The sequence below is a fragment of the Vidua chalybeata genome, chromosome 25 (assembly GCF_026979565.1).
Source record: "Vidua chalybeata isolate OUT-0048 chromosome 25, bVidCha1 merged haplotype, whole genome shotgun sequence".
Taxonomy (NCBI): Eukaryota; Metazoa; Chordata; class Aves; order Passeriformes; family Viduidae; genus Vidua; species Vidua chalybeata.
This window is the reverse complement of record NC_071554.1, coordinates 5,301,491-5,325,353: the sequence shown is the minus strand read 5'-3', so window position 1 is coordinate 5,325,353 and position 23,863 is coordinate 5,301,491. Positions and strand designations below refer to the sequence as shown.

The following is a 23,863-nucleotide window of genomic DNA, read 5'->3' as shown; positions in this document are numbered from 1 at the left end:
GCTTTTCTGAAATGACCTTTGTGCAGCAGCCAGGCCTTCACAGGCCACAGACAGTTGCAAAGGTTCTGGTTCTGGCCTCCAACACTTCTGGGTTTGGAGCGCCCTGGCTGACACCTCCAAAGGCACATCCCTCTGGGTCCCCACCTCTGGGTGCTCAAACCCCTGTCACACACACTCTTGGCCAGGTTTTTTGCTGTGGATGGTCTTTCAGACACATCTCTCTTGTCCAGGCTCTTGGGCCCTCCTTGATGTAGGCTCCTGCTAAAAGTCTTGGGTTCTGAGGAGCAAAAATTGCCCTCTGGCAATTCCAGCCCAGCCCCTCCCCACCCTGCCAGGGAACAATTCCCAATTCCCAAGAACCCATCCAGCCCTGCCCTCTGGCACTGGGAGCCATTCCCTGGCTCCTGTCCCTGCAGGCCTTGTCCCCAGTCCCTCTGCAGCTCTCCTGGAGCCCCTTCAGGCCCTGCAGGGGCTCTGAGCTCTCCCTGGAGCCTTCTCCTCTTCTAAGATCTTTCTTCCCTGTACTCAATTTCCCCCTTCCTTTCATGGGCAATGAAACCCCAGGACTGAGGTCCCCTGCGCTCCTGTGGAAACCTTGGCTTTTAATTCCAACACTCTCCCCCTCGCTGGGGCTGCCGAGGGGAGGGTGTGTCCCTGTTTTCCTCGACTGGATCGGGGAAAATGGCTTTGAACTGAAAGAGGGTGGGATTTAATATCAGGGAGAAATTCCTCTCTGTGAGGGTGGGGAGGGGCTGGGCTGGAATTGCCAGAGCAGCTGTGGCTGCCACTGGATCCCTGGCAGTGCCCAAGGCCAGGCTGGACACTGGGGCTGGGAGCATCTGGGATGGTGGGAGGTGTCCCTGCCATGGCAGAGGTGGCACTGGATGGGATTTAAGGTCCCTTCCAACCCAAACCATTCCGTAATTCCATGAATTTCCACCATCAATCAACTCCAAGGAGTGATAACACCCAATTACCTTTAATTAGCAGCCTGATCATGCAAGGCTTTCCCCAGACCTCATCTTCAGCAGCTGCTCAAGCATCCCCTCACCAGACTGACTTCTCCTGGTGCCTCCAACCCTGTGGGCACCAAACTGGAACCACCCACCCTCCCGACCTTGCAGTGCACCTGCAAACACCTTCTGCCCGCTCTGCTGCGGAATTCCCGCGGGGATTTGGAGGCACAGGAGATTTCCCAGGGCCTCTGTGTGTGTGGAATGAGTGTCCACGTGGAATGAGTGTCTGTGTGTAATGAGTGTCCACGTCTCCAGCAGTGCTGGATTTAGCTCAGGCAGCCAATTCCTGCTCCCTTCTCTGCAGATGAGGGAGCACACACACTCACACACTCACACACTCACTCCTGTCATGAAAACTATTTTTGTTCTGTCTTGTTTTGTTCTCTTACACAATAAAACCCCTGCTGGCTCGAAGCCCCCTCTGCTCAGCGAGGAGAGAGAAGCACAGGTTGGGCCAACCCCTCTGCAGGAGAGACAGCCTGCAGGGATATCCTGTCTGCACTGCTCCTGGCGTTAGGCTCAGGATGGCAGTCGGGTTTTGGGGATCCATCTGTGACAGACGAGTGATGCCATGGTTGACTTTCACAACCAAAAGGCAAATATCCTGTATCTATGTTAAGTTTTATAGATTTACAGTTGTGTTTTACCCCCCTTGCGTTGCTCTCAGGGCTGCCCTGGGTTTGGGACATTTGGGAGGGTGGGCTCGTTACCATGGCAACAGCTGCCCCCAGTCAGGATGTCAGGCAGTGATCTCCAGCCCTGGGCAGCCAAGGAGGAGTCGATGGACAGAACCTTGGGAGGGGCCAAAGGGTTAAAAGGTGAAACCTCCACTGTGTGGGTGAGCACATGGTGGGGAAATCCTCTGCTCCTGGCGCTGTGATATTTTCTCTATTCAGCCTTCTGTTGTGTTTTTGATCAGGTTTTAATAAACCTTTTACATTTCTGGAAGTGAGTAGCATTGCTCACACACCCAACCCTCATCCTGCTCGCCAGCATTACCAGAGTTTGTGCTGCTGAACTCCTTCCCAGAATGTCACCAACCAACGGGGACAGGGGAGAGCAGCCCGAGCTCGGGGCAGTGCCAGGCCCATGAGGACGTGCACGTACCCCGTGCAGGGTGTCTGCCCGCGGTGGCACCGGGCCCGGGCGGTGACAGTGGTGTGGGGAGGAATGCCAGCGCCGGGAGCCCAGGGCACCTCCAGCGTTAGGTGGCACCTCAGGTTTTAGGTTTCTCAAGGATGCCTCATGCAAGGCTGGAGTGCTTAATCCCCTCTGGCTCGAGCTCTGTGGACACGGGAGCTGCTTGTGCACGAGCCCTGTGGAGCCTCCCGCACTGGGCGTGCCCCACTCTCTGTTTTTTTGGCAAGGCCTGGCCCATTAGGCATGTGCAGGGCTTGCCAAAGCCACACAAAAGAGGCAGAGCCGAGCCCTCAGACGTGTGTGAGTGCAGCAGCCTCAAAGCCTGGCGGTTACAGCGCTTCCCTGGGCTGGGGGAGAGGCCAGGTGGGAATTACCTCACCTTCTTCGTGCCCTGGCTCTTCCAGAGCCCCCTGGGAAGGAGAAATGAGGTTTTCAGGCATGGGATTGTTGTGTCTTTCCTTGGGGTTTGCACAAGTAACTAAATACTGGCTGAAATAGAAGTTTGGGAGTAAATGAGCTACTGGGTGGAATGAGAAGAGACCTTGAGATCTCTTTATTCCAGAACTGCTCATTTACCCTGGGATTAATGAGTTCTGGTGTTGAGCATCTGGAGAACATTCCCAGTTCATATTCCCCTGGTCCATAACCCCATCCTTTGCATTTCCCACTGATTTAGGCAGCTCTGCTCAGGCTGGGCCTTCTTTGAGCCCTGACCTGTGGATTTACCATGTGACACAAAAGCAGCTCTGAAAATCCATGTTTCTAAAGCATCCTCATCTTGCCGTGCTGGCAGGAGAAGCCTCAAATTGAAAATTCTGTGTTTTGGCCTTTCCCAGGGCTCTGGAGAAAGAGCAGCAGGAAGAAATGGGGCTGAACCTCACTTTTCCAAGGAGGTGGATTTACAGTGCGGGGTCATCACCAGTTTAGAAAGTTTGACAATTTCTGTCATGAGGGACGAGGGTTATTGAGGAGAGAGGAGTGGAGTGGATATTTGGGTCTGGGGAGAGCAGCGAGAGGAACATCTGAGCTGCAGAGGTGACACCCAAGCCCAGGGGACAAAGGGACACAGGTGATGCCTCAGGTTTAGCTTTTCGGTTTTTCAGATTCTGTGCTGCTTTAGTGGGTCTGGGCTTCATATTATGGGATGGTGAGCTCTCTGCACAGAGCAGGGACACAAAACAATTCCTGCTCTAGCTGGGGAACAAATGATCCAAACCTCAGGCCCAGGAGCACAAACAGCGTGGGCTGGAGAGAGAAAAACAAGCAGGATGGGAGTGCCTGGGCTAAAGCTGGAATGGGACAATGAACTGCAAGGTGCAAATGGAGCAGAGCTGATCCCAGTGAGAGCCCCCGGGAGCGCTCGTGCATTTTGGGACCATTTTGGTTCCTCTTGGGTGCAGCCCTGGCTGGGCTCTGGTGCTGCCCAAGGTGGATCCATGGAGGAGATCCTTTAATAAATCCCTGCTTTATTCTTTAGTCTCTGTTCTAGGTCAGCCTTCCCAAGGCATCACAGGGACTGAGCTGGGGCCGTGCAGGAGCAGGAGGGAGGCTCTGAGGGGAAGGGGGAGCCGTGCTGGGAGCAGTGTGGGGGCAGCTCTGGGCCCTCAGGAGCTGAGCTCAGCACAGGGCACTGGGGATTAGGGAAGGGCTTGGCATTATTTGGGTTTCGGTGAAATTATCCAGAATTTCCTTAGGAAAAGCCTGAAAAAAGGAGGCAGGGGCCACTCCAAGGATGGCTGGATTTTCTGATGCTTCCTCCAGCTGCTTGACAATGTGATTTAAGGAGGCTGTTCCCTGCTTCCAGCACTCAAAGCTGCATTGGGTTCTACGTTTCCATCGGGATTGGATGCCAAGAACCCCCTGGACCTCCTGGATGGGCTGGGACTGGCCCTGTCAGCCCCCCCCGGGCGTGGCCCTGCACCCTGAGCACAGAATCAGAACTGGCAAGGTTGGAAAAGCCCTCTAAGATCCACTCCAGCCATCAGCCCATGGCTCCACAAACCACATCCTTACATTTCTGGGACACTTCCAGGGCTGGTGACCCCACCAGGGGGGACAGCTGGGATCTGTGGTGGGGGCTGAGCTTCCCCCACTGCAGGAGCCTCAGGATGTGGCATCAGCTGGGCCCCAGGTAGGTGAAACAGCTGGGGGAAGGTTTGGGTTTGCCCCAAGCTGACAGTGGATGTGGCCTCTGAGCTCTAAGGGAGGAGTCTGGGGGGACTGAGAGGACTTTTGGGTTTTCAGCTCCCCCAGGGCCGAGCTTGTCCCTCAGCAGGTGGGACCGTGGGATGTGCAGGGAATGCTGAGCAGCAGGAATGTGCATCCCCACATGATTCATGCCAGAGAGAACCACCCTGCAAGCACAGCCAGGGCTATTTTGAGGAATCCCTGAGATTATAAATAGTAAAAAGCCCATGGGGAGCTGAATCCTCTCACCTCCTCTGTTCTAATCTTGTTTTCTCCCTGCTTTCCTTTATCTCCAGTGACAAAGGAGGTGGTTTGTGGCATCCAGGGGATGTCAGACATAACTAAAGCGTGGCCTTCAGAGGAAAACCACCCAGAGCAGCCCCAGGCTCCTGCCCAGCAGCTCCTGATGGAAAACTGCTCCATCAGCTGGGGCTGGAGAGCTCAGAAACACCACAGCAGCCAGGGAATTCCTGGAGTAAAGAGAGAAAACAAGATTCCTCTCTCTTCTCTTCTCTTCTCTTCTCTTCTCTTCTCTTCTCTTCTCTTCTCTTCTCTTCTCTTCTCTTCTCTTCTCTTCTCTTCTCTTCTCTTCTCTTCTCTTCTCTTCTCTTCTCTTCTCTTCTCTTCTCTTCTCTTCTCTTCTCTTCTCTTCTCTTCTCTTCTCTTCTCTTCTCTTCTCTTCTCTTCTCTTCTCTTCTCTTCTCTTCTCTTCTCTTCTCTCTTCTCTTCTCTTCTCTTCTCTTCTCTTCTCTTCTCTTCTCTCCTCTCCTCTCCTCTCCTCTCCTCTCCTCTCCTCTCCTCTCCTCTCCTCTCCTCTCCTCTCCTCTCCTCTCCTCTCCTCTCCTCTCCTCTCCTCTCCTCTCCTCTCCTCTCCTCTCCTCTCCTCTCCTCTCCTCTCCTCTCCTCTCCTCTCCTCTCCTCTCCTCTCCTCTCCTCTCCTCTCCTCTCCTCTCCTCTCCTCTCCTCTCCTCTCCTCTCCTCTCCTCTCCTCTCCTCTCCTCTCCTCTCCTCTCCTCTCCTCTCCTCTCCTCTCCTCTCCTCTCCTCTCCTCTCCTCTCCTCTCCTCTCCTCTCCTCTCCTCTCCTCTCCTCTCCTCTCCTCTCCTCTCCTCTCCTCTCCTCTCCTCTCCTCTCCTCTCCTCCCTTCCCCTTCCCTATTTGGAAATTGGGACAGTGAATAAAAAATAAAATAAAATATAAAATAAAATATAAAAAATACAATAAAAAATGAAATAAAATGCAGCCCGGTGGGCTGAATCACAACCACAGTGTTGATGAACATCCTTTACAAATCACTCCTTCACAATCCTCTCCAAACAATCCCCCTGATTGTTCTGAAACCACCACAGCAGCCGCAGAGGTCACAGAATCAGGCATTGTTTTGGATTTTGTAACACCTCATATCAGCTCTGGAACGGGCTGTGCTACTGGTAGGTTCAAATTTAGATTTCAAACTGCAACACTTGTTTTAATAATGCTATAATGCTGTTTAAGAGATGAAAAAATTGCAAATTTTGATCACAACAACGCATTCCTGTGACCTGAGATAAAATTGCTTCTGAGATTATATATATCTTTTAATATAGATATAAAAATATGTATATTTATATACGTGTATACAATTATTTATATATTTATATAAATATATAAAATTTATTTATATATTTATGTATATAAATGGATAAAAATTTATATATAGTTATATATAATATAATATAATAGTATATAGTATAATATAATAGTACATAATAGTATATAATATAATAGTATATCATAATATATTAATATATAAATATATAATAATGTGTATTGTTATATATTATATATTATAATATTATATATATAATATAATATAATATAATATAATATAATATAATATAATATAATATATATAATATATCATATATAATGTATTATGTATTCTATATTACATATTCTATATTCTATATTCTATATTCTATATTATATATTATATAGCGTATAGCATATAGCGTATATTATATATTATATAGTGTATTATTATATTTATATTTATAGTATTTATTTATTATATATTATATTTATATTATATATTTTTTAAAAAAATATGAAACTCCAAATACTTTGACATCATTTTAGGTCGGAATAGAAAACGACAGAATTTCCAGCGGAGCAGAAAATCGCCTTGCTCCCCTCAGCTTTGATCCCCCCAGACTTGGAGTCCAACCCCCAGAGGTGCGGGCTGGGAGAATGGAATTTCATGGCAAACTGGTTAACCAGTAACCGAAATTACAGCTCCATCTGGCCAAGGGCAGAGACATCCAGCGAGGAGACACTGCCCAGACTGATCCCGTGCCAAGTCCTCCTTGGGATTCCTCAGCACCTAATTACTCCCACTTTAATTAAACTTTCTCGTACGACTTTCCTTGTTTCCTTCCCTAACTGATCTGCTGCTGGAGCCTCTCATCTCCTCCCAAAAAGAGCTGGATGGAAATTATGACCATCTTGGAGATGGTTTTGGTTGTTTGTTTTTTTTTTTTTTTCCTCCAAATCGAGTGTTTCTGACTTCTCTTAAAAACAAGATGGTTTGGAAAGTTGCAAGTCTGATTAAAATGTGGTATTTTGGCAGGAGAATTTTTTTTTTTTCCCCGCTACAATTATGAGTCCCTGAGTAAAGAAAATTAAACAAATTCAATCATTTTGCAACAAATTGCAAGACTGAGAGCCGGAATAATTTTACTGAAGGTAAAAGATTTCAAAAACTCAGGAGGTAATTTCTCCTCTAGCCCTAATTGAGGGGGGACAGTGAGATATTCTCAGTGTTCATAACTTCCAGTGTTTCTGCATCAGCATTTTTTCTGGAAAACCTTTGTAACCCCGGATGGTGCTTCCCTGGATCTGCACATTGTTCAGAACAATGGGATCCGTCCTGCAGGCGGCACAATCAATGCCCCAAAGCACCAATAAACCATATCAATAATTAATAATTAACCCCCTATTAAAGTGCTGAGGTGTAAAGGGCAGACACTTGCATTTTGTTTGTTTTCCTCGCTTTTCTCCCAGCTTTTCACCATCCAGAGGGACTTTGGCAGCCTGGGGAGGGGGACCTGGGAGAGCCCCGTGGGGTCACAAAGGCCCAGTGCAAGGTCCCACACCTGGGGAATCCCAAAGGCGAGCAGGGGCTGGGGGGATGGATCAAAAACAGCCCTGGGGGGAAGGAATTGGGGATTTTGACGGGTTAAAAGCTCAGCAGCGAAGGTTTGCAGCCCCAAAACCACCCCCATGTCCAGGGCTGCATCAAAGGAATCCTGAGCAGCAGGTGGAGGGAGAGGATTCTCCCTCTCTGCTCTTCTCAGGTGATTCCTCACCTGCAGAGCTGCCCCAGCCCTGGGAATTCCAACACTAGCAGCACCTGGAGCTGCTCCAGGGCTGGAGCCCCTCTGGAGCCAGGCTGGGAGAGCTGGGGGTGCTCCCCTGGAGAGGAGAAGGCTCCAGGGAGAGCTCAGAGCCCCTGCAGGGCCTGAAGGGGCTCCAGGAGAGCTGCAGAGGGACTGGGGACAAGGCCTGCAGGGACAGGAGCCAGGGAATGGCTCCCAGTGCCAGAGGGCAGGGCTGGATGGGATCTTGGGAATTGGGAATTGTTCCCTGGCAGGGTGGGGAGGGGCTGGGCTGGAATTGCCAGAGCAGCTGGGGCTGCCCCTGGATCCCTGGCAGTGCCCAAGGCCAGGCTGGACACTGGGGCTGGAGCACCTGGGGCAGTGGGAGGTGTCCTTGCCCATGAGCTTTAGGGTCCATTCCCACCCAAACCATTCTGGGATTCTATCTTTAACTTCTGCCTTGTTCTCTGCATCAGTTTCTGCCCCTGACTGATTTTTTGCAGCTCCCTTACCCCATTTTACCCCACACATCTCCCCTGGAAAAATAGAACTTAGAAGGGGAGGTCAGGAATGGATTTAAAGAGAGGTCAGGAATGGACTTAAGCTCCTGAACATTTCCAAACTGATTGTTTGAAGTCACTTCGTGTGCTGGCATCTGACCCTGGAGCACCTCGGGAAGGGGGATTTGTGCCTGTCCAGGTGGCAGGAGCTTGTCCCAGCTGGAAGCAGCCCTGTTGCACAAGCTGCTCTCCTGCACTTGCTGCAGAGGCTGGGGCTCACAGAGCACTGAGGCAGCTCCCAGGTGGTGATGAATTGCATGACACCTACTGTAATTATAAATTCCAGGTCACTCATCGTGCTGGAAAGCTGAAGGGGTTCAGCCATCAGGGTGGAGTCAAGGCAGACATCCCTGTTAAGGTGTTCCAATGAACACTCAACACACGAGCAATGTCTCCACGGGGCTGTTTGAGCACTCTGCACTTTGCTTTTCTTGCCTTTTGGGCACAAAAACGTGTGATCAGGCAGGCACACGGGACTGCCTGTAATTGTCATTCACTTTATTTAAAAAATTCCTTTCTTAACTGCAAATATTCACTTTTCCATCCACAGAGGAAGGGTGAAACACGCTCTGCTTCCCAGGTGGTGAGGAAAGGAGCAGGAGCTGGGAGCCTTTGGAGTCCTGACATTTCCAAAAATCCTCAGATTTCTTGATATGGGAGAACTGCAATTTTTTTCAGTGTTTCTCTTTTTGAGAGCTCCCAGAGCAGGATGGAAAGGCATCATCAGGAGCACATTTATTATGATTTTAAAGTAACTGAAAAGCCAGATCAGGTCTGTGGCCTGTGACAGTCACCAGCAGAAGGCAGTGCCACAAGGGGCCTGGTTTGGCTGCTCCTGAAGGTTTTACCCAGGTCTAAGAGAACAGGAGAGCCCTGCATGAAGCTGAATGTGCTGATCACACATCTACACATTTCCAATACTCCCAGTTTATCCAGTGCCCCCCTGGATTTAATTCAGCCTCCCCCCACTTTTATCTGACTCAAAGCTTGGTCACTTTGTGTAAATTTAATGACATTTGTGTACCAGAGTCAGGATCACCTCAGACTGCACACAGACTGACTGATCTTTGCAGCTCCCTTACCCCAACTCACTCCACACATCTCCCTGGAAAAACAGAACCTAGAAGGAGAGTTCAGGACATTTCACAGGTCTCGGAGACATTCACTTTGTTTTCTCCCCCCAAGACCTAGGTCACAGCTCTCTCTCTCTGTCTGACAGGCATCCCAGGACATCCCATCAGCACCAGAATCCCAGGAACACCAAAGGTGCCCTGATCAGTGGCTCCTGAGCGCTCCAGTTTAGGGGCAAAGCCCTGCAGAAAGGGATCAGGATCTGCTTCCATTCCTGGCTTCCCACTTTGCTGTCCCACAGCCACTGGCAGCCAATGGAATTCGAATTCTTGGGCAGGAAAGTGTCACCAGGTCCTTCAGGACAGCACCTCTGGCTTTGTGTCTTCTGCCTGAAGAGATGGATATCCCTGGGTATCAAAACTGGATAATCCATCCCTGCAGAACAGAACTGGATAATCCATCCCTGGATATCAGAACTGGATAAACCATCCCTGGGGAACGGAACGGGATAATCCATCCTTGGGGAACAGAACTGGATAATCCAACCTTGGGGAACAGAACTGGATAATCCATCCTTGGGGAACAGAACTGGATAATCCAACCTTGGGGAACAGAACTGGATAATCCATCCTGGAGAGCAGAACTGGATAATCCATCCCTGGGGAACAAAACTGGATAATCCATCCCTGAGGGAACAAAACTGGATAATCCATCCCTGGAGAACAGAACTGCATAATCCATCCCTGGATATCAGAACTGGATAATTCATCCCTGGGGAGTAAAAATGGATAATCCATCCCTGTGGAGCAGAACTGGATAATCCATCCCTGAGGGAACAAAACTGGATAATCCATCCGTGAATATCAAAACTGGATAATCCATTCCTGTGGAGCAGAACTGGATAATCCATCCCTGCAGAACAGAACTGGATAATCCACCCTTGGGGAACAGAACTGGATAATCCATCCCTGCAGAACAGAACTGGATAATCCACCCTTGGGGAACAGAACTGGATAATCCACCCTTGGGGAACAGAACTGGATAATCCATCCTTGGGGAACAGAACTGGATAATCCATCCCTGCGGAAGAGAACTGGATAATCCATCCCTGCAGAACAGAACTGGATAATCCACCCTTGGGGAACAGAACTGGATAATCCATCCCTGCGGAAGAGAACTGGATAATCCATCCCTGCGGAAGAGAACTGGATAATCCATCCCTGGATATCAGAAATGGATAATCCATCAGTGAATATCAAAACTGGATAATCCATCCTTGGATATCAAAACTGGATAATCCATCCCTGCAGAAAGGAACTGGATAATCCAACCTTGGGGAACAGAACTGGATAATCCATCCCTGCAGAACAGAACTGGATAATCCATCCCTGAGGGAACGAAAGTGGATAATCCATCCCTGGATATCAGAACTGGACAATCCATCCTTGGGGAACAGAACTGGATAATCCATCCCTGGATATCAGAACTGGATAATCCCTGGAAAGCAGAACTGGATAATCCATCCCTGAGGGAATGAAACTGGATCATCCATCCCTGGATATCAAAACTGGATCACCCATCCCTGGATATCAAAACTGGATAATCCATCCCTGTGGAGCAGAACTGGATAATCCATCCCTGAGGGAACAGAACTGGATAATCCATCCCTGGATATCAGAACTGGATAATCCATCCCTGCAGAGCAGAACTGGATAATCCATCCCTGCAGAAGGGAACTGGATAATCCATCCCTGAGGGAACGAAAGTGGATAATCCATCCCTGGATATCAGAACTGGATAATCCATCCCTGAGGGAACGAAAGTGGATAATCCATCCCTGGATATCAGAACTGGATAATCCATCCCTGAGGGAACAAAACTGGATAATCCTCCCTGGATATCAGAACTGGATAATCCATCCCTGAGGGAACAAAACTGGATAATCCATCCCTGGATATCAGAACTGGATAATCCATCCCTGCAGCTCACCATGATGCCAGGCAATATCAGCCTCATTCCTCCAGGCTGGCCCTTGGCACAGGGCAGTGCCCCACCACGTGGACAGACCCTTCCTGTGTCACAGCCTGCCGCCCCGGGATGTCACAGGTGGTCCTTGCCAAGGCCACCTGCCCCTTCCCACCTCCCTGGGAAGGATGGAGCCGGCACATCCCAGGATCTCCCCCTCCCTGTGCGAGCCTGCCTTCTGTCCTGGGAACGCCTTCGTGTTTGTGGTGTGGGCAGAGGCAGCAGTGCCAACGCCTGGGGCCAGGCTGCCTCTGCCCACCCCTGAGAGGGACCCTGGGGTTCCCTGGGAGCCTCAGGATGGGAAAACACGTGAGGAACCCCACTGTGACCACGGCAAACAGCCCTTGGGGGTGTGTTCAGCCAGACCTCAAACACAGGGCAGGACAAAGCTGTTATCAGCAAACCACGCACGCATTCATGGCTTTGGGTTTCTCTCTTCAGGGCTGCGTTTCAGGACTGCCTGGGGCTCACTGAGGTCCCTTCTGCTGCTGAAATTCCACGTCCAGCTCCAGCAAGAGGTGTCACCTGTCCTGGGACAGCACAAAAGGGACAGCCCAGCTCAGGGTGGCTGTGGGGAAACCAGCTGGGGCCTTGAAGAGCGGATCTTGGAGAGGTGAGTCTGGATTTTCAGTAACAGCCCAAGAACAAAGCCCCTGAGGGATGCCCAGCTCTCCCAATCCTCCCATGGCACCAGTCCCCATCAACAGAAAGGAGCCAAAAGGGAATTCAAGAGCTGCCTCAGGAGAGGCCTGGATGCTGCAAATGAACTTCAGGATATTCTCCATGGAGCTGACTTTAAGCCAAAATAAGGAGAAACTGGGATCTGGAGGATGCCTTTATATTATTCATGTTGTTTAGTAGCCTTAAAAACGAATAATAATAAAAAAATTGTTGAAAAAATTGTTGAAATTATTGAAAAAATTCTGTTGGAATTCCCCAACCACCCCTGTTTGTGCAGGACTCTCTCCTGAGCCATCCTCAGCACCTTTGGAATCCCATGGGCAACGCTCCAGATTCACTCTGTGCCAGCTCACGGCCCCACAGAGCTGATGAAACTGCCCCTTTGCCTTCCAAGTATCCAGACCGTGCGCTCACCCTTTCTCAGTGTGTGAAACATCTCCTTCAGCCTCTCTGCGCCTCACTGAGATCCTCCCTGTCAGCAGAAAGCTGGGATTTATTACAGCTGGTGTGCTGAGCTGGGGAGGGCAGGGGGGGCAGCGAAAATCCCAAAGGAAGCCTCACTTGACAATGTCTCTTTCCTACACTTCCTCACAGCGGCTCCGTGGGGGATGACCAACGGTGGAAAAATGTTGCTCATGTCCCGGGACAAGAATTATGATTATTTGCTGGGCTGCCATCCACCATGGGGAATTCTGGCTCGTGACATCAGCCCATTGTTCCTGCTGGTGCCAGGAGCACGCTGGGATCCCGAGTGCTCAATGGTTAAAGGCCTTTCCTGTTTGCTCACTCCTTGTTTCCAAACAGTGCCGCTCGTGAGGGCCGCACGGGATGTCTCCTGTCTTGGGCTGCTTTGTCCCTTTCGTCATGTCTGCCTGGAACTCCTCACAGTGACATGAACAATGTGCTCCCGCAGTCAGAAACAAAAGGGAAAAAATAACTGCAGGAGGCAAAGCCCATCTTTGGCGTTTGGGACCCCGTGCATGCCTTTGTTCCTTCTCTGGGAGCTGTGTTTGTGCAGCACGGCCCGGCCCTCCTCCAGCCCTGTTGTTTTTCTTTGTGATTTTAGTGTGGTGATAGTGCCAGGAGGGTTGGCCTCGGGAAGCTGGCTCTTGATCCTTATCAGGGGAACAACGAGGACAGTGGCAGGAGCTGTGCAGGTTCTCTGTGCTCCAGGGGTCAAGGAGAGCCACAGCTCCCAGTGCGGGCTGGTCCCCCAGCCCACAGCACGAGGGGATCCAATCTGTGGGTTTGGGGCACCAAAATATGAGATCCAAAGGTGTTTGAGGGTGCCCAAAGATGGTGAAGGGTCAGGAGGGGCCACAGCAGGAGCAGCTGAGGGCTCTTGGTGTGCGCAGCTGGAGCAGGGCACACTGAGGGCAGAGCTCAGGGATCTGCAGCTCCTCCCGAGGGGCAGCTCCCAGCTCTGCTCTGGGACAGGGACAGCAGCCAGGGCACGGCTGGAGCTGGGCCAGGGCAGCTCAGGCTGGAGCTCAGGGAAAGGTTCTTCCCCCAGAGGGTGCTGGCACTGCCCAGGCTCCCCAGGGAATGGGCACGGCCCCGAGGCTGCCAGAGCTCCAGGGGTGCCCAGGGTGGGGTTGTTGGGGGGTCTGGGCAGGGCCAGGAGCTGCACTGGATGGTCCTGGTGGGTTCCATGATTCAACCTAAACCAAGCAGGTCCCCTTGGAACCACCACAGACACCAGAATAATCACTGAACCATTGAATCACTAAGGTTGGAAAAGACCTCCAAGATCACTGGGTCCCCCCTGCTCTGTGGGATGTGTTTGGTGCTGAAGCAGCTGCTTCACCTTCTCTCTGGGCATTCTCCCTCACAAACCCTAAAGGCAAAACAACTTTTTAAAGTTGTTAAGTTATGGTTTTTCCACAGCAACTCTTTAGCTCTGGACAAAGCTCTTAGAGCTGGGTCAGTTCAAAGCCAGTTCAGTGCCAGCCTCACCTCTTCTCTGCAGGGTTCCCACATCCCCGCTAGAAACAGAGGCATTCATCCCTAGCCCCACATCATCTGGGATCTTTGAAGCTCTGGTGCCAAACATCCCAAGGGGTGCTGCTCAGGTTGGTGCCTGCTCAGCACAGGAAGGCTTTTCCTGGAGAAAAACAAAAAAAAGAATTCAGGCTCCCTTCCACTGACACCAATGAGCACGAGGGTGTAACATTTGCTCCATTTTCAGTCTGGTGGGATTTATGGGAAATGAAGACAACAATTGAGAAATCCTTGGATGAAAGGCCTGGTTTGTGAGGTGTTTTTGCACCTGGCATGACAGGCAGGTAGCAGCAGACATCTGGGCACTTCCAGCCACACGCAGACTGCAGACAGGTACGTGGAGCTCCAGGTGCTCCTTGGAAATGTGAGCTGGGTGACAGAGCCCCGGCCACAAAAGGTGGAGGACATTCCTTGAACCCACATGCCCAAATCCTGGGTTACCCTGAGACTGTGGTTCCTTGCCCGAGGCACGAAGTGTGACAGGGCTGATCCTTTCAGCAAACCAACCCTGCGGAGTGGCAGCGCCCGCGGCTCCGTCCCAGCCCTCAGCGGCAGCACCCCTTCAAAGACAGCGCCCTTTTTTGTATAAAATGATGTCATTTACTGGCCAGCCTTCCCTCGGGGTGAGCAAACACGGCTGCGTTGCCTTCCCCACGTCCAGGGGATCGTCTTTCAGCCCGCAGTGACCAGGATGAGGAGTGCAGGAAGGGGAGCCGAGGCAGATTTATTGTATCACTGGGCTGGCATCTGGAATGTCACACACAACTCTGACATAACTCTGAAACTTGGCACAGCTGGAATATGGGTAGTAACAGGTAATGCTGCTTTTGTGTTTCCCTGTTTTCTTTAGAATAATTGTTGCATTGGCACAGAGGTTAAACACTTCCCTCTGTTTGCTTTGTTTTATGAGCTCTGTCTTTATTTTCTTATTAATTTATCATTTGCACTCTTCCTGATTTTCTCTGCCTGACACATCCCCTGCTCTGTTATTTCCATGGCGTGCCCATACATACATTTTTCATCCACTCTGGCCTCTGTGCCCCCTCTCTTCATGCCCTCTGTAAATGTCTGTTCTCTCCTGTGCAGTTCCTTTGCTCCCGCTGGTTTTTCCCTGCACACACCCGCTGTGTGCATTTTGCACGAGCACAGAGAGGAATTCCCACTGCTGCTTGGACCGAGGGAATGTCAAATCCTCCTGACTTTTCCTGCAGGACTGCAGTCATCACCTGTGTTACTTCCATGAGCTGCTGTGAGCAGAAGCTCTGGCTCAGGAGCCGTTTTCCTCACTCTCCCTCCCTGCATTTTTCCTTATTTCCCTTTCCTTTCCTGCACGCACGTGTTCCTGTGCATGAGACCTCACTGTGGCTGCAATTGCCACCACCTTGCCCATGACAACAGGGTCATAAAAGCTGAACTGTGCATGGTAAACAAATAAAATACACTCCCTTTCCCAAGAAGCTTTTGAGAACTTCTTGCAAAAGGCAAACGTGGTGATTTTGCTTTTCTAAACCGCTCACGGGATCTGCCATGTCTGGAGCTGCCATTCCCAGCTGGATCAGTGGTCCCAAGGAATTCAGGGTGCCTGGAAGCTGTGATCCATCCCTGGCATGGTCAGGACCCAACACTTCCCCAGAGGAATTTCCTGCTTCTGCCTGACACACCACGGGCAAGGTGAAGGGCTTTGACTCCTCCTGGTGCATGCCAGGAGTGACTGTGCTTCACATGATTCGCATCCTAAAAATGTGCAGATAATGTCAAATGTGCCACATGGATGCCGAAGCGAAATTAGACGGTGCACGGGCAGATTTATTGCAAGCTATTTTAATTGCTCAATGTAACAAAAGTCATAAAGTTGATTTAGAGGAAAAAACAGAGGAGAGAGAGAAAGCCAAAACTGTCATTGCACAAACTGAGCAGCAATTTCAAGTGAGCTTATCAATGTACATTTTTATTAAAATATAGTGAGTCAAACTAAGACATTTCAAGTGAAAACTTGACTTTGATCTTGACTCCTGCCCAGTTTGTGCAGTTTAAAGCATCCCCCGGGGCTGGAGGGCTCCCAGGGGACACTGCCTGCAGACCCCGCTGCGCTCGCTGCCTTCAGCCGCAGCCCCAGCCCCGCTCGGGATCCCTCGGGGCACACTCCGCACACGGTCCCGCCTCACCGCATCCCGGCCGGGGAGACTTTTCCCACTCCCCGGCACTTTCTCCCCGGAGCTCCCCAGGCAGAGGAACCCGAGGAATCCTCCAGGGAGGAGCGGGGGGTCCGCGCCCGCCCCACGCGAGCCCGGCGTTCCCCGGGGGCGGAGCGGGTGACGCGCCGGGCCGGGGCTATAAAGCACCTGCCGGGCGCCCGCCGGCTCCAGACGCAGCGCGGCAGCTCCGCTGGAAGAGCTGGGAGAGGAGGAAAAGCCCAGGAGGAGCCCCAAAGCCGCCAGCGCAGAGCCGCGGTCATGGGCAGCCACTCCGCCGTGCTGCTGGCGCTCGCCCTCTGCGCCCTGCTGGAAGCCGGTGAGCCCCGGGCTGGAGCGGGGCTCGGTGCCCCGGGGGTGCCCGCACGGGAGGGGGGGACCCCTTGCGCCCCCTCGGTGCGGGGAGGGGGCCAGGGGTGCCCGGGGTGGGCGCAGAGGCCGCGGGAGCCGTGCGGGACCCTCGCTCCGGGGAGCCCCCGGGGCTGTGCGCGTCCCGGAGGAGCCGCAGCCTCACCGCGCTCCCGCCGGCAGCGGGACATCGCCGCGACCCTCAGAGGGGACACACGGACGGGCCGCTCATCCCTCCCTCCCTGTGCTGCTTGCCGCAGGTCTGGGCCATCCCCCGCCCGAGTCGCACCTGGCCGCGCGGCCGAGGAGCAAGCGATGTTCCTGCAACAGCTGGCTGGATAAGGAATGCATCTACTTCTGTCACCTGGACATCATCTGGGTCAACACACCTGGGTGAGCAGGAGCGCGGCGCTCGGGGTGCTCTGCTGATGGGCAGGGGCTGTACCTTCTGCTGGACGAGGGTGGGAAAGGGTCCCGGTGCTCTGCGGCTCTGGCAGCACCTGCTCCAAGGTGCACGGCCAGCCCAGAAAGGGACAAACTGTGCTGCTGCTGCGGCTGCTGCGGTGTTTGTCCAACCCCCTGCTCAGAAGGGATAGCACAGGGCGCTGCTTCCTCCCGGGCTCGGCTTTTCCTGAGGTTTGCACCTCTGCAAGCCCGCAGCAACAGCGAGATGTTGTGGCTGCGAGTCAGAAAAGTTCCTCTCCCCGCTCGCACGCCGTAACCCGGGCTGCTGCCTGCCAGTATTGTTAATGAGACAGTGGTGGGCTGGCACTGCGGGCCGCGGCTGCCAAGTCCTGCCCTCAGGAATGCCGAAGCAGCTTTCCCAGCGCTTTCAGACCAATGGCCATCGCACTGGAGCACAACACATGCGCTCAGGTGTGGTTATAATCGTGCTCGCTGGCATGCATTTACAACTCGCTGCTTGCTCGGGGAATAGTTGCAGTGGCTGCCAATCCTGCAGCCTCTGGGAGAGGAGATTGCCATCAGAGATGGAGCAGGAGTGTGCTCGCAGCTCTGGGAGCAGGCTGCGAGCACCAGAACCTGCTCTGGCCCCGAGACACGTCGGGCTGTGCTGTGTCCTGTGTGTTAAACCTGCGGGGAAGGAGAGCGCTGACAGCCCAGCCGTGCTGGGGCTGCTGGGCTGGGCCAGCCCTGCTCCTCAGGAGCTGTGCCACCCATGGGAGCCGCCAGCTCGCCCAGCCCATGTGGCAACCCTTGCACAGGCACCTGGGCTGCTGCAAGGAGAGAAAACTCCCGTTCCCAGCCAGCACAGAGCGGCCATCTCCCGGCAGGGAGGGGTGGGGTGCGGAAAGCAGTAGGTGGGAGAGGAGCTGGAGTTTAAAGCTCAGACCTTAGTGACCTTTTCACCTTCTGTCTATAGATGAGTCTTTTATTATCCTGGCACTGCCTTGGCTGCCTCCCAGCACGCTGGTACAAGCCTGCTGGCCAATAAAAAGCTGGTGGCATAGCTGAATTCCTTTGTTTTTCCCAGGCACACCGCTCCCTACGGCTTGGGCAGCCCGCCAAGGCGGCGCAAGAGGTCCGCGGGCAGGTGCGAGTGCTCGCACTCCAGGGACAGCATCTGTGCCACCTTCTGCCAGGGCAGGCCTGGGTAAGCGCTGGGAGTGTCCCCGGGGGCTGCTCAGGGAGGAGAGACAGGCAGGGCTCAGGAGCTCCTTGGGGATGGCTCTTTGCCAGCAGCTGGGACTTGTCTGGTGGCTTTTTTCTCCCTCCTGAGAGCCCTGGCGGTGTCACCGGGTGGTTTGGGTGTACAAGGGTCCCTTCAGCAGCTGAGAGGCAGCAGTGCCACCTCCATCCCTGCTGCTGCTGCTGCCAGGAGCCTGGGGAAGCTCTGGCTTTGCTGGTGGGGATGGGACAAGTGAGCATGTGGAGCTTTGGGACACCAGTGTCCCCTGCTCAGAAGGGAGAGCTGGCAGCACCCTGGGAATGGGGATAAGTGAGGGTGTGGAGCTTTGGGACACCAGTGAGCCCTGCATAGCTCAAGGGGAGCAGAGCAGGACTGCTCTGAGCTGGGACTCAGCAGCCCCAAGTGTCCCGTGGCCACCCCTGTTTATGGCGCATGTGGGGTGTCAGTTCAGCTCCAGCAGCGCTGCTGAAGGGAGGTGAAGTCGCTGTCATTAATTCCACAGCCAGGCAATAGTTACAATCCCCAATCATTCATTTTGCCTGTGAATAGAGGAGCGCTGGCACGAGGGAATAGCAGTCAAAGTAAGCCGTGAATAGCTCCCAAATAGCTGCAATTAACCCTTCAAAGCTGTGCATTCAGCTGTCTGTCACCGGGACAGGCTCCCCCTGAGCTCCCCACAGCCTGGCTGTGGGTGGCTCAGGCTTCTCCTCTTGCTCTTTTAGGTACCTCCAGAGTCTGAAGCTCCCCGTGAGCTCTGGAGCATCAGCGAAGTCTCTGCAGAGCGGTGCCACGAGGCCTCCCCATCATGGGCTGCTGAGAACTCTCAGGTGAGCAGGGCACCTAAACCCACTCTGATCATTCCTTATGAGCACTTGAAGATGGGTGGTTGTGGCCCCAGGCTGCAGTTCCCACTCGGATCTGACCTTCTGCCTCCTGCTGTCCCCTCTAAAAGAGGAGGCTTGGCTGTTTCTGCTCTCTGTGGCACCGAAGGCTCCATCTGAGCAGCCAGGGCTGCGTGTGCCTTTCCCAAACCACAGCAGTGCCACACAAAATGTAATTCTTGGTTGGAGGGGGGAGTTCCTCTGATGTGGGGCAGGCAGATGGGTGATGGACAGAGGAGGGAGAGGGGGATGGCATCGTGCAGGAAGATAATTTATGGGGCAGCAACTTTGGACTAAAGGACAGAGCTTTTCTAAGCCCACATCAGGGAATTGTGGGGAGAAACAACAACTCCAGGAGTGTAACTGAGCTAAAGGGAGGTGGCAAATCAATGAATTGGTGGCAGTTAAATCAGAGGCAATGGGGATGCTTTCTGAAAGGCAGATTTGGGGAAGCAGCACTTTGAGTCATCCTTAAATCCCCTGCCAAATTTGGGTTTGATGGAGCTCTGTGCCTTAATGGAGCTGTGGACAGAAATTCCTGCTCCTCCTTCCCCATCTCCTGCCTCCCAGCAAATAGTGGTGGGGGGTAGATAAATGTCACAATATGGGGTACTGAGTAGGGGGCAGATGGGCTGGAAAGTGACCACGGTGTCCCTTCTGTCCCCAGGGACCTCAGGGTCTCCAGCCCGCGCTCCGGCAAACGGCAGCAGCGCTCCCGGCGGGACACACAGCCACCAGCTCTGCCTTGGGAAAAAAACATCTGGAAGAAGAAGAGATAAGAGACAGGTGCACACCAAGCTCACCAGAAGAATTTGGAGTCCCATGGGTGCCACCAGCTCTGCTGTCGGTTGTTAGAGCTGAAGGGAAGGCCGTGAGTGGAAGGGAAGGAAGTGGAAGTCTCCGTGTTCCTGCTGCATGAACCAGCGCTGAAGGGACTGCTGCAAAGGGAAAAACTGTCTCTCCATCCAGCCAGAGAAGTGTCCTGGAGCTGAATTGTGCCCTTTTGGATCAGGCAAGGGTCGTGCTGGAGCAGCACTGGCCAGACTGTGCCCTGGAGCCCTCGGCAGGGGCTCAGCCCACGCACGGCGGGGGTGAATCACAGCCAGGGGCTCTGGGCAGGGCTGGACCAGGCAGCACCGAGCCCAACACTGCCCTGGGCTGCTCTGCCTGGAGCTGTCTGAGCCTGGGCCCATCCAGAGGGGTTTGGCTGCTCGCTGTAGTCAGGGATGAGCTGTCTCCAGCCCGAGCCCACCTTTGCACTATTTTCTCTTGTCAGTCAGTGCCCATGGACGAGGCTCCCGTGGTGGAACAGCTCCCAGTTTGTATTAAAGTTTATTTCATCATCTTCTGGAGCCAGCTGAGCAGTCAGGGGCACTCACTGGCTGAGAAATCTCTGGGGTGGATTCCCACTGAGGCCCTGGCTGTGGTTGAGGTGCAGGATCAGTTACCCCGGGGATGGCACCAAACCCAGGTGAGGCTGGGCTTGTGCAGGAGCCCCCAGCCCCCACAGCCAGGGGAGGGCGAGCAGAGCCCTGGGGTGGGTCAGCGACCCCATCTCATCTCCTTGGACATACCCTCAGTGAGGACTTCCAGCTCCTGAACATCCCAACCTTCTCCCAGCTCTGCCCGGAGGGAAGTGCTGGGGGCAGGGGGAGGGGTGGCGGGCAGAGGGCACGCAAAGCCTGGCTTGCTGCCTGGCTTAGGTCAGCTCTGAGACGGGCTCTGGACAGTGAATGAGCAGTCAGGGCTAGCAGGCCACCGTGGGAAGGGCAGTGCAGCAGGTGAGGGGCAGCCAGGTAGGAGTGATGAGGAGGGAAGGAACAGGGGCTGGAACTGGCTGATCTCTAAGGTCCCTTCCAACCCAAACCCCTGTGATTCTGTAAGGGAGCACAGCCCTGCCTGAGCTTAGGCTCAGGCTTAAACCCAGATCTGCTGGCCCAGGGGAAAGAAGGAAAAGTTTGGGAAAAACACTGAGCCCAGAGCCTAGAAACCAACCTTGAAAGAAAGAAACCAACCTTGCAGGCAAAGGCAGCCCCAGGGCTCCGGAGCTGTGTCACAAATGCACTTTTGTTTGCCTGGGCAGGCTGAGCTCTGCGGGAAGCCAGGGCTGTCACCTGGGCAGGGCAGGTAAAGAGCTGCTCTCCACTGCTGGGTCCCTCTGCTGCCCACGCCAGGATTGCACAGGAGCTTTGGAAAGGCTGCTTGAAGTTGGTGGTGGACCAAAATCTGAGTCTGTGGCTGTTGCAAGTGTAGTCCCGGTGGACAAGAAAAAGAATTCCTTGATTTTGCCTTAAGCCCCAGAGAGGGGAAAAATAAGACCAATTGATTGTATTGTGGATGAAACAGCAGATTAATCATTTGGTCCCCAAAGCTGCAGAGAATGTTCTAATCTTTGACCTTCTGAAGGTTGGAGTCACTCTAAAAAACCAAAAGAAGAAAATCCTGACAGGGTTTGTTCCAGAGGAAATTTTGCACATGGTTTAATGTGAGTAATTTAAAATAGAACTACTTCTGTAAAGTACTCTGTCAATGTCCTCGTGTGTGTAATGTCCCATCCTTAAGTGACTTACTGCACACCTGCCATATGTAGCATCCTGAAATCTGTATATTTATTTAAATCTATTGATTTTTTTTAGACAGTAATGTTCAAGATATAATTTGTAATAAATAATGACAACAGTCGATGGTTCTTTCCTTCCTTATTTGGTGGCTGGGGGGTGGTGGGTGAGGTGAAAGGAATCCAGATGGCCAAAAGAAATGGGAAAGGGAGTGGGAATGGTCCTGGGCACGCTTCAGTTCCAAGTGAACCCATCTAGAATCCCTCTGGCTGACTTAAACACTCCTTAACTTCAACACCTTCTTCCTTCCTGGCTTTCTCTGGCAGCAGGGATGGGCAGTTACCCCCAGGTTTGTGGATGTGGGACCAGTTTGGATCCTCGTGCCGAGGGATCCTGCTGGTGCCTGCCCATGGTTCAGTCCAGTCCTTCCCCAGCCCTGTGGCTGTGGGTTCAGCAGGGCAGGACAGAGCTTTAGATCTGGGAAGGAATCCCATTATTATTATTATTATTATTATTATTATTATTATTATTATTATTATTATCCCATCTAGAATTAATGATAAATTCTTATTGTTATTATTATTATTATTATAATCCCATCTAGAATCCATCTGGCTGACTTAAACATTCCTTATCTTCAATAGATTGTCCCATCTATTATTATTATCCCATCTAGATGGGATTGGATCCTACTACTATTATTATTATTATTATTATTATTATTATTATTTCAGTTCAAAAGGCATCATCTAAAGGATGATGTGAAGATGCTGAAGGCTCAGGAAGGGCCCCAGCTTTTCCTATTCCCTCATTTTCCTGGCTGAGCTGCCTCTCCCATGGCCAAGCCTCCACCCCAGGGCTTGGTGTGAAAAACCAGAGTCCATCAGATGTTCCTGTGACAATAAATCATTGTTCCTGGGACTTTGATGGTAAAGGTACATGATAAAAAAAGGACCTGGAATTACAGGTAACAGGGGGGAAAAAAGTACCTTGGAACACTGCAAATTCCCCATGTGATATGTACAACATCCCTGGTGAAGTTCTCCCCTCTTCTGCCCAACTGAACTCCAGAACAGGCCTGGAACTGTGCCCCTTTTGGTTCATTCCATGGGGTCCTGCTGGGGCTGACTGCAGTGGTGTGAATGAGGGAAATGAGGATTTTCTGCATTTCCCAGGAAAGATTTCCCCATCTCTGCAATGTCCACTGAGCCAGCCCTGGGATTTTATTTGTCCTTCTGAAGTGTCAAAGGAACCTTGGCTAGACCTTGGTCTCAGAGGGGAAATATCCCTGTCTGGGATGCTCAGAGGCTCCTGGCACCAGGGGAACCCCACATTTTGGGAGGTGGGACCACAGGAGATGCTCTCCAGCTCTTCCACAGTGTCTGTTCTTGGAGCAAAGAGAGAAAATCTGAAACAGTCATGGTGGGCTGAGAGTTTTTTTGGGTCCTCAGATCAATTAACAGAGGAAATTTTGACATAGGAATAATGGGAAATATTCCAGGGAGCTTCCTCCACATTCAAGTGGGGAAACTTTGGACCCAGCAGTGAGAGGCAGAGAAAGAAATCCTGAGAAGTGCCCTGATCCCAAAAGCTCAGCAGAGCTCCTTGCTGGGATGTCCTACAGCACCCCTCAGTGCCACCAGGACTGAGGGACAACCTGAGCCTGGCAGGAGCTCCTGGTGGGGCTGGGCTGATGCCAACCTCTGAGCAAAGCCTTCGGGCACAGTTTTAATTACCAGCCCTAATTAGGTAACACCTGAGGGAAGAAGATGCTGAAGAGCATCTTAATTAGGGTGAAAGGGGATAAGAGAGGACTGTGCTTATTCTTGAGGTTATTGAATTTGCTGATCAAGATTAGCTGAAGGAGGCTGAAGGAGGTGTATTTTATATAAATTCTCACAGGTAACAGGAAAGAGCAGAATAATAAAACTTCATTTAAGTGGAAAATCCAGGAAATCAGGCAACTTCCAAAGGCAGTTCTGAGTATAAGTGACAGAGCATCTTTAATAAGATCCAGCATTTTACAATTCCCATCAAAATGAACACCTTGTGCTCTGCATGTGACTCTCCTATTTTTCAGAAATTTCTGGAAAAAAGCCCTTCCCTGATGGCCAATAGGCAGCAAACTTCCCTCCTGCACCGTGGGAGAGCAATTTTTTTTTTTTTTTTTTTTTTTTTTTTTTGATGGGACTTTGTTCCC

The 23,863-nt window shown here is 52.1% G+C and overlaps 1 protein-coding gene across 1 annotated transcript; it reads left to right on the top strand.

Annotated features, from left to right (window-relative positions):
• Positions 1-16,451: 16,451 nt before the first annotated feature.
• Positions 16,452-21,787, top strand: EDN2 (endothelin 2). The gene is made up of 5 exons (XM_053964642.1): positions 16,452-16,547; positions 16,837-16,969; positions 18,069-18,188; positions 18,947-19,051; positions 19,773-21,787. The coding sequence occupies exons 1-5, from the start codon at positions 16,490-16,492 to the stop codon at positions 19,882-19,884; spliced, it is 528 nt and encodes a 175-aa protein (XP_053820617.1). The 5' UTR covers positions 16,452-16,489; the 3' UTR covers positions 19,885-21,787.
• Positions 21,788-23,863: the final 2,076 nt, after the last annotated feature.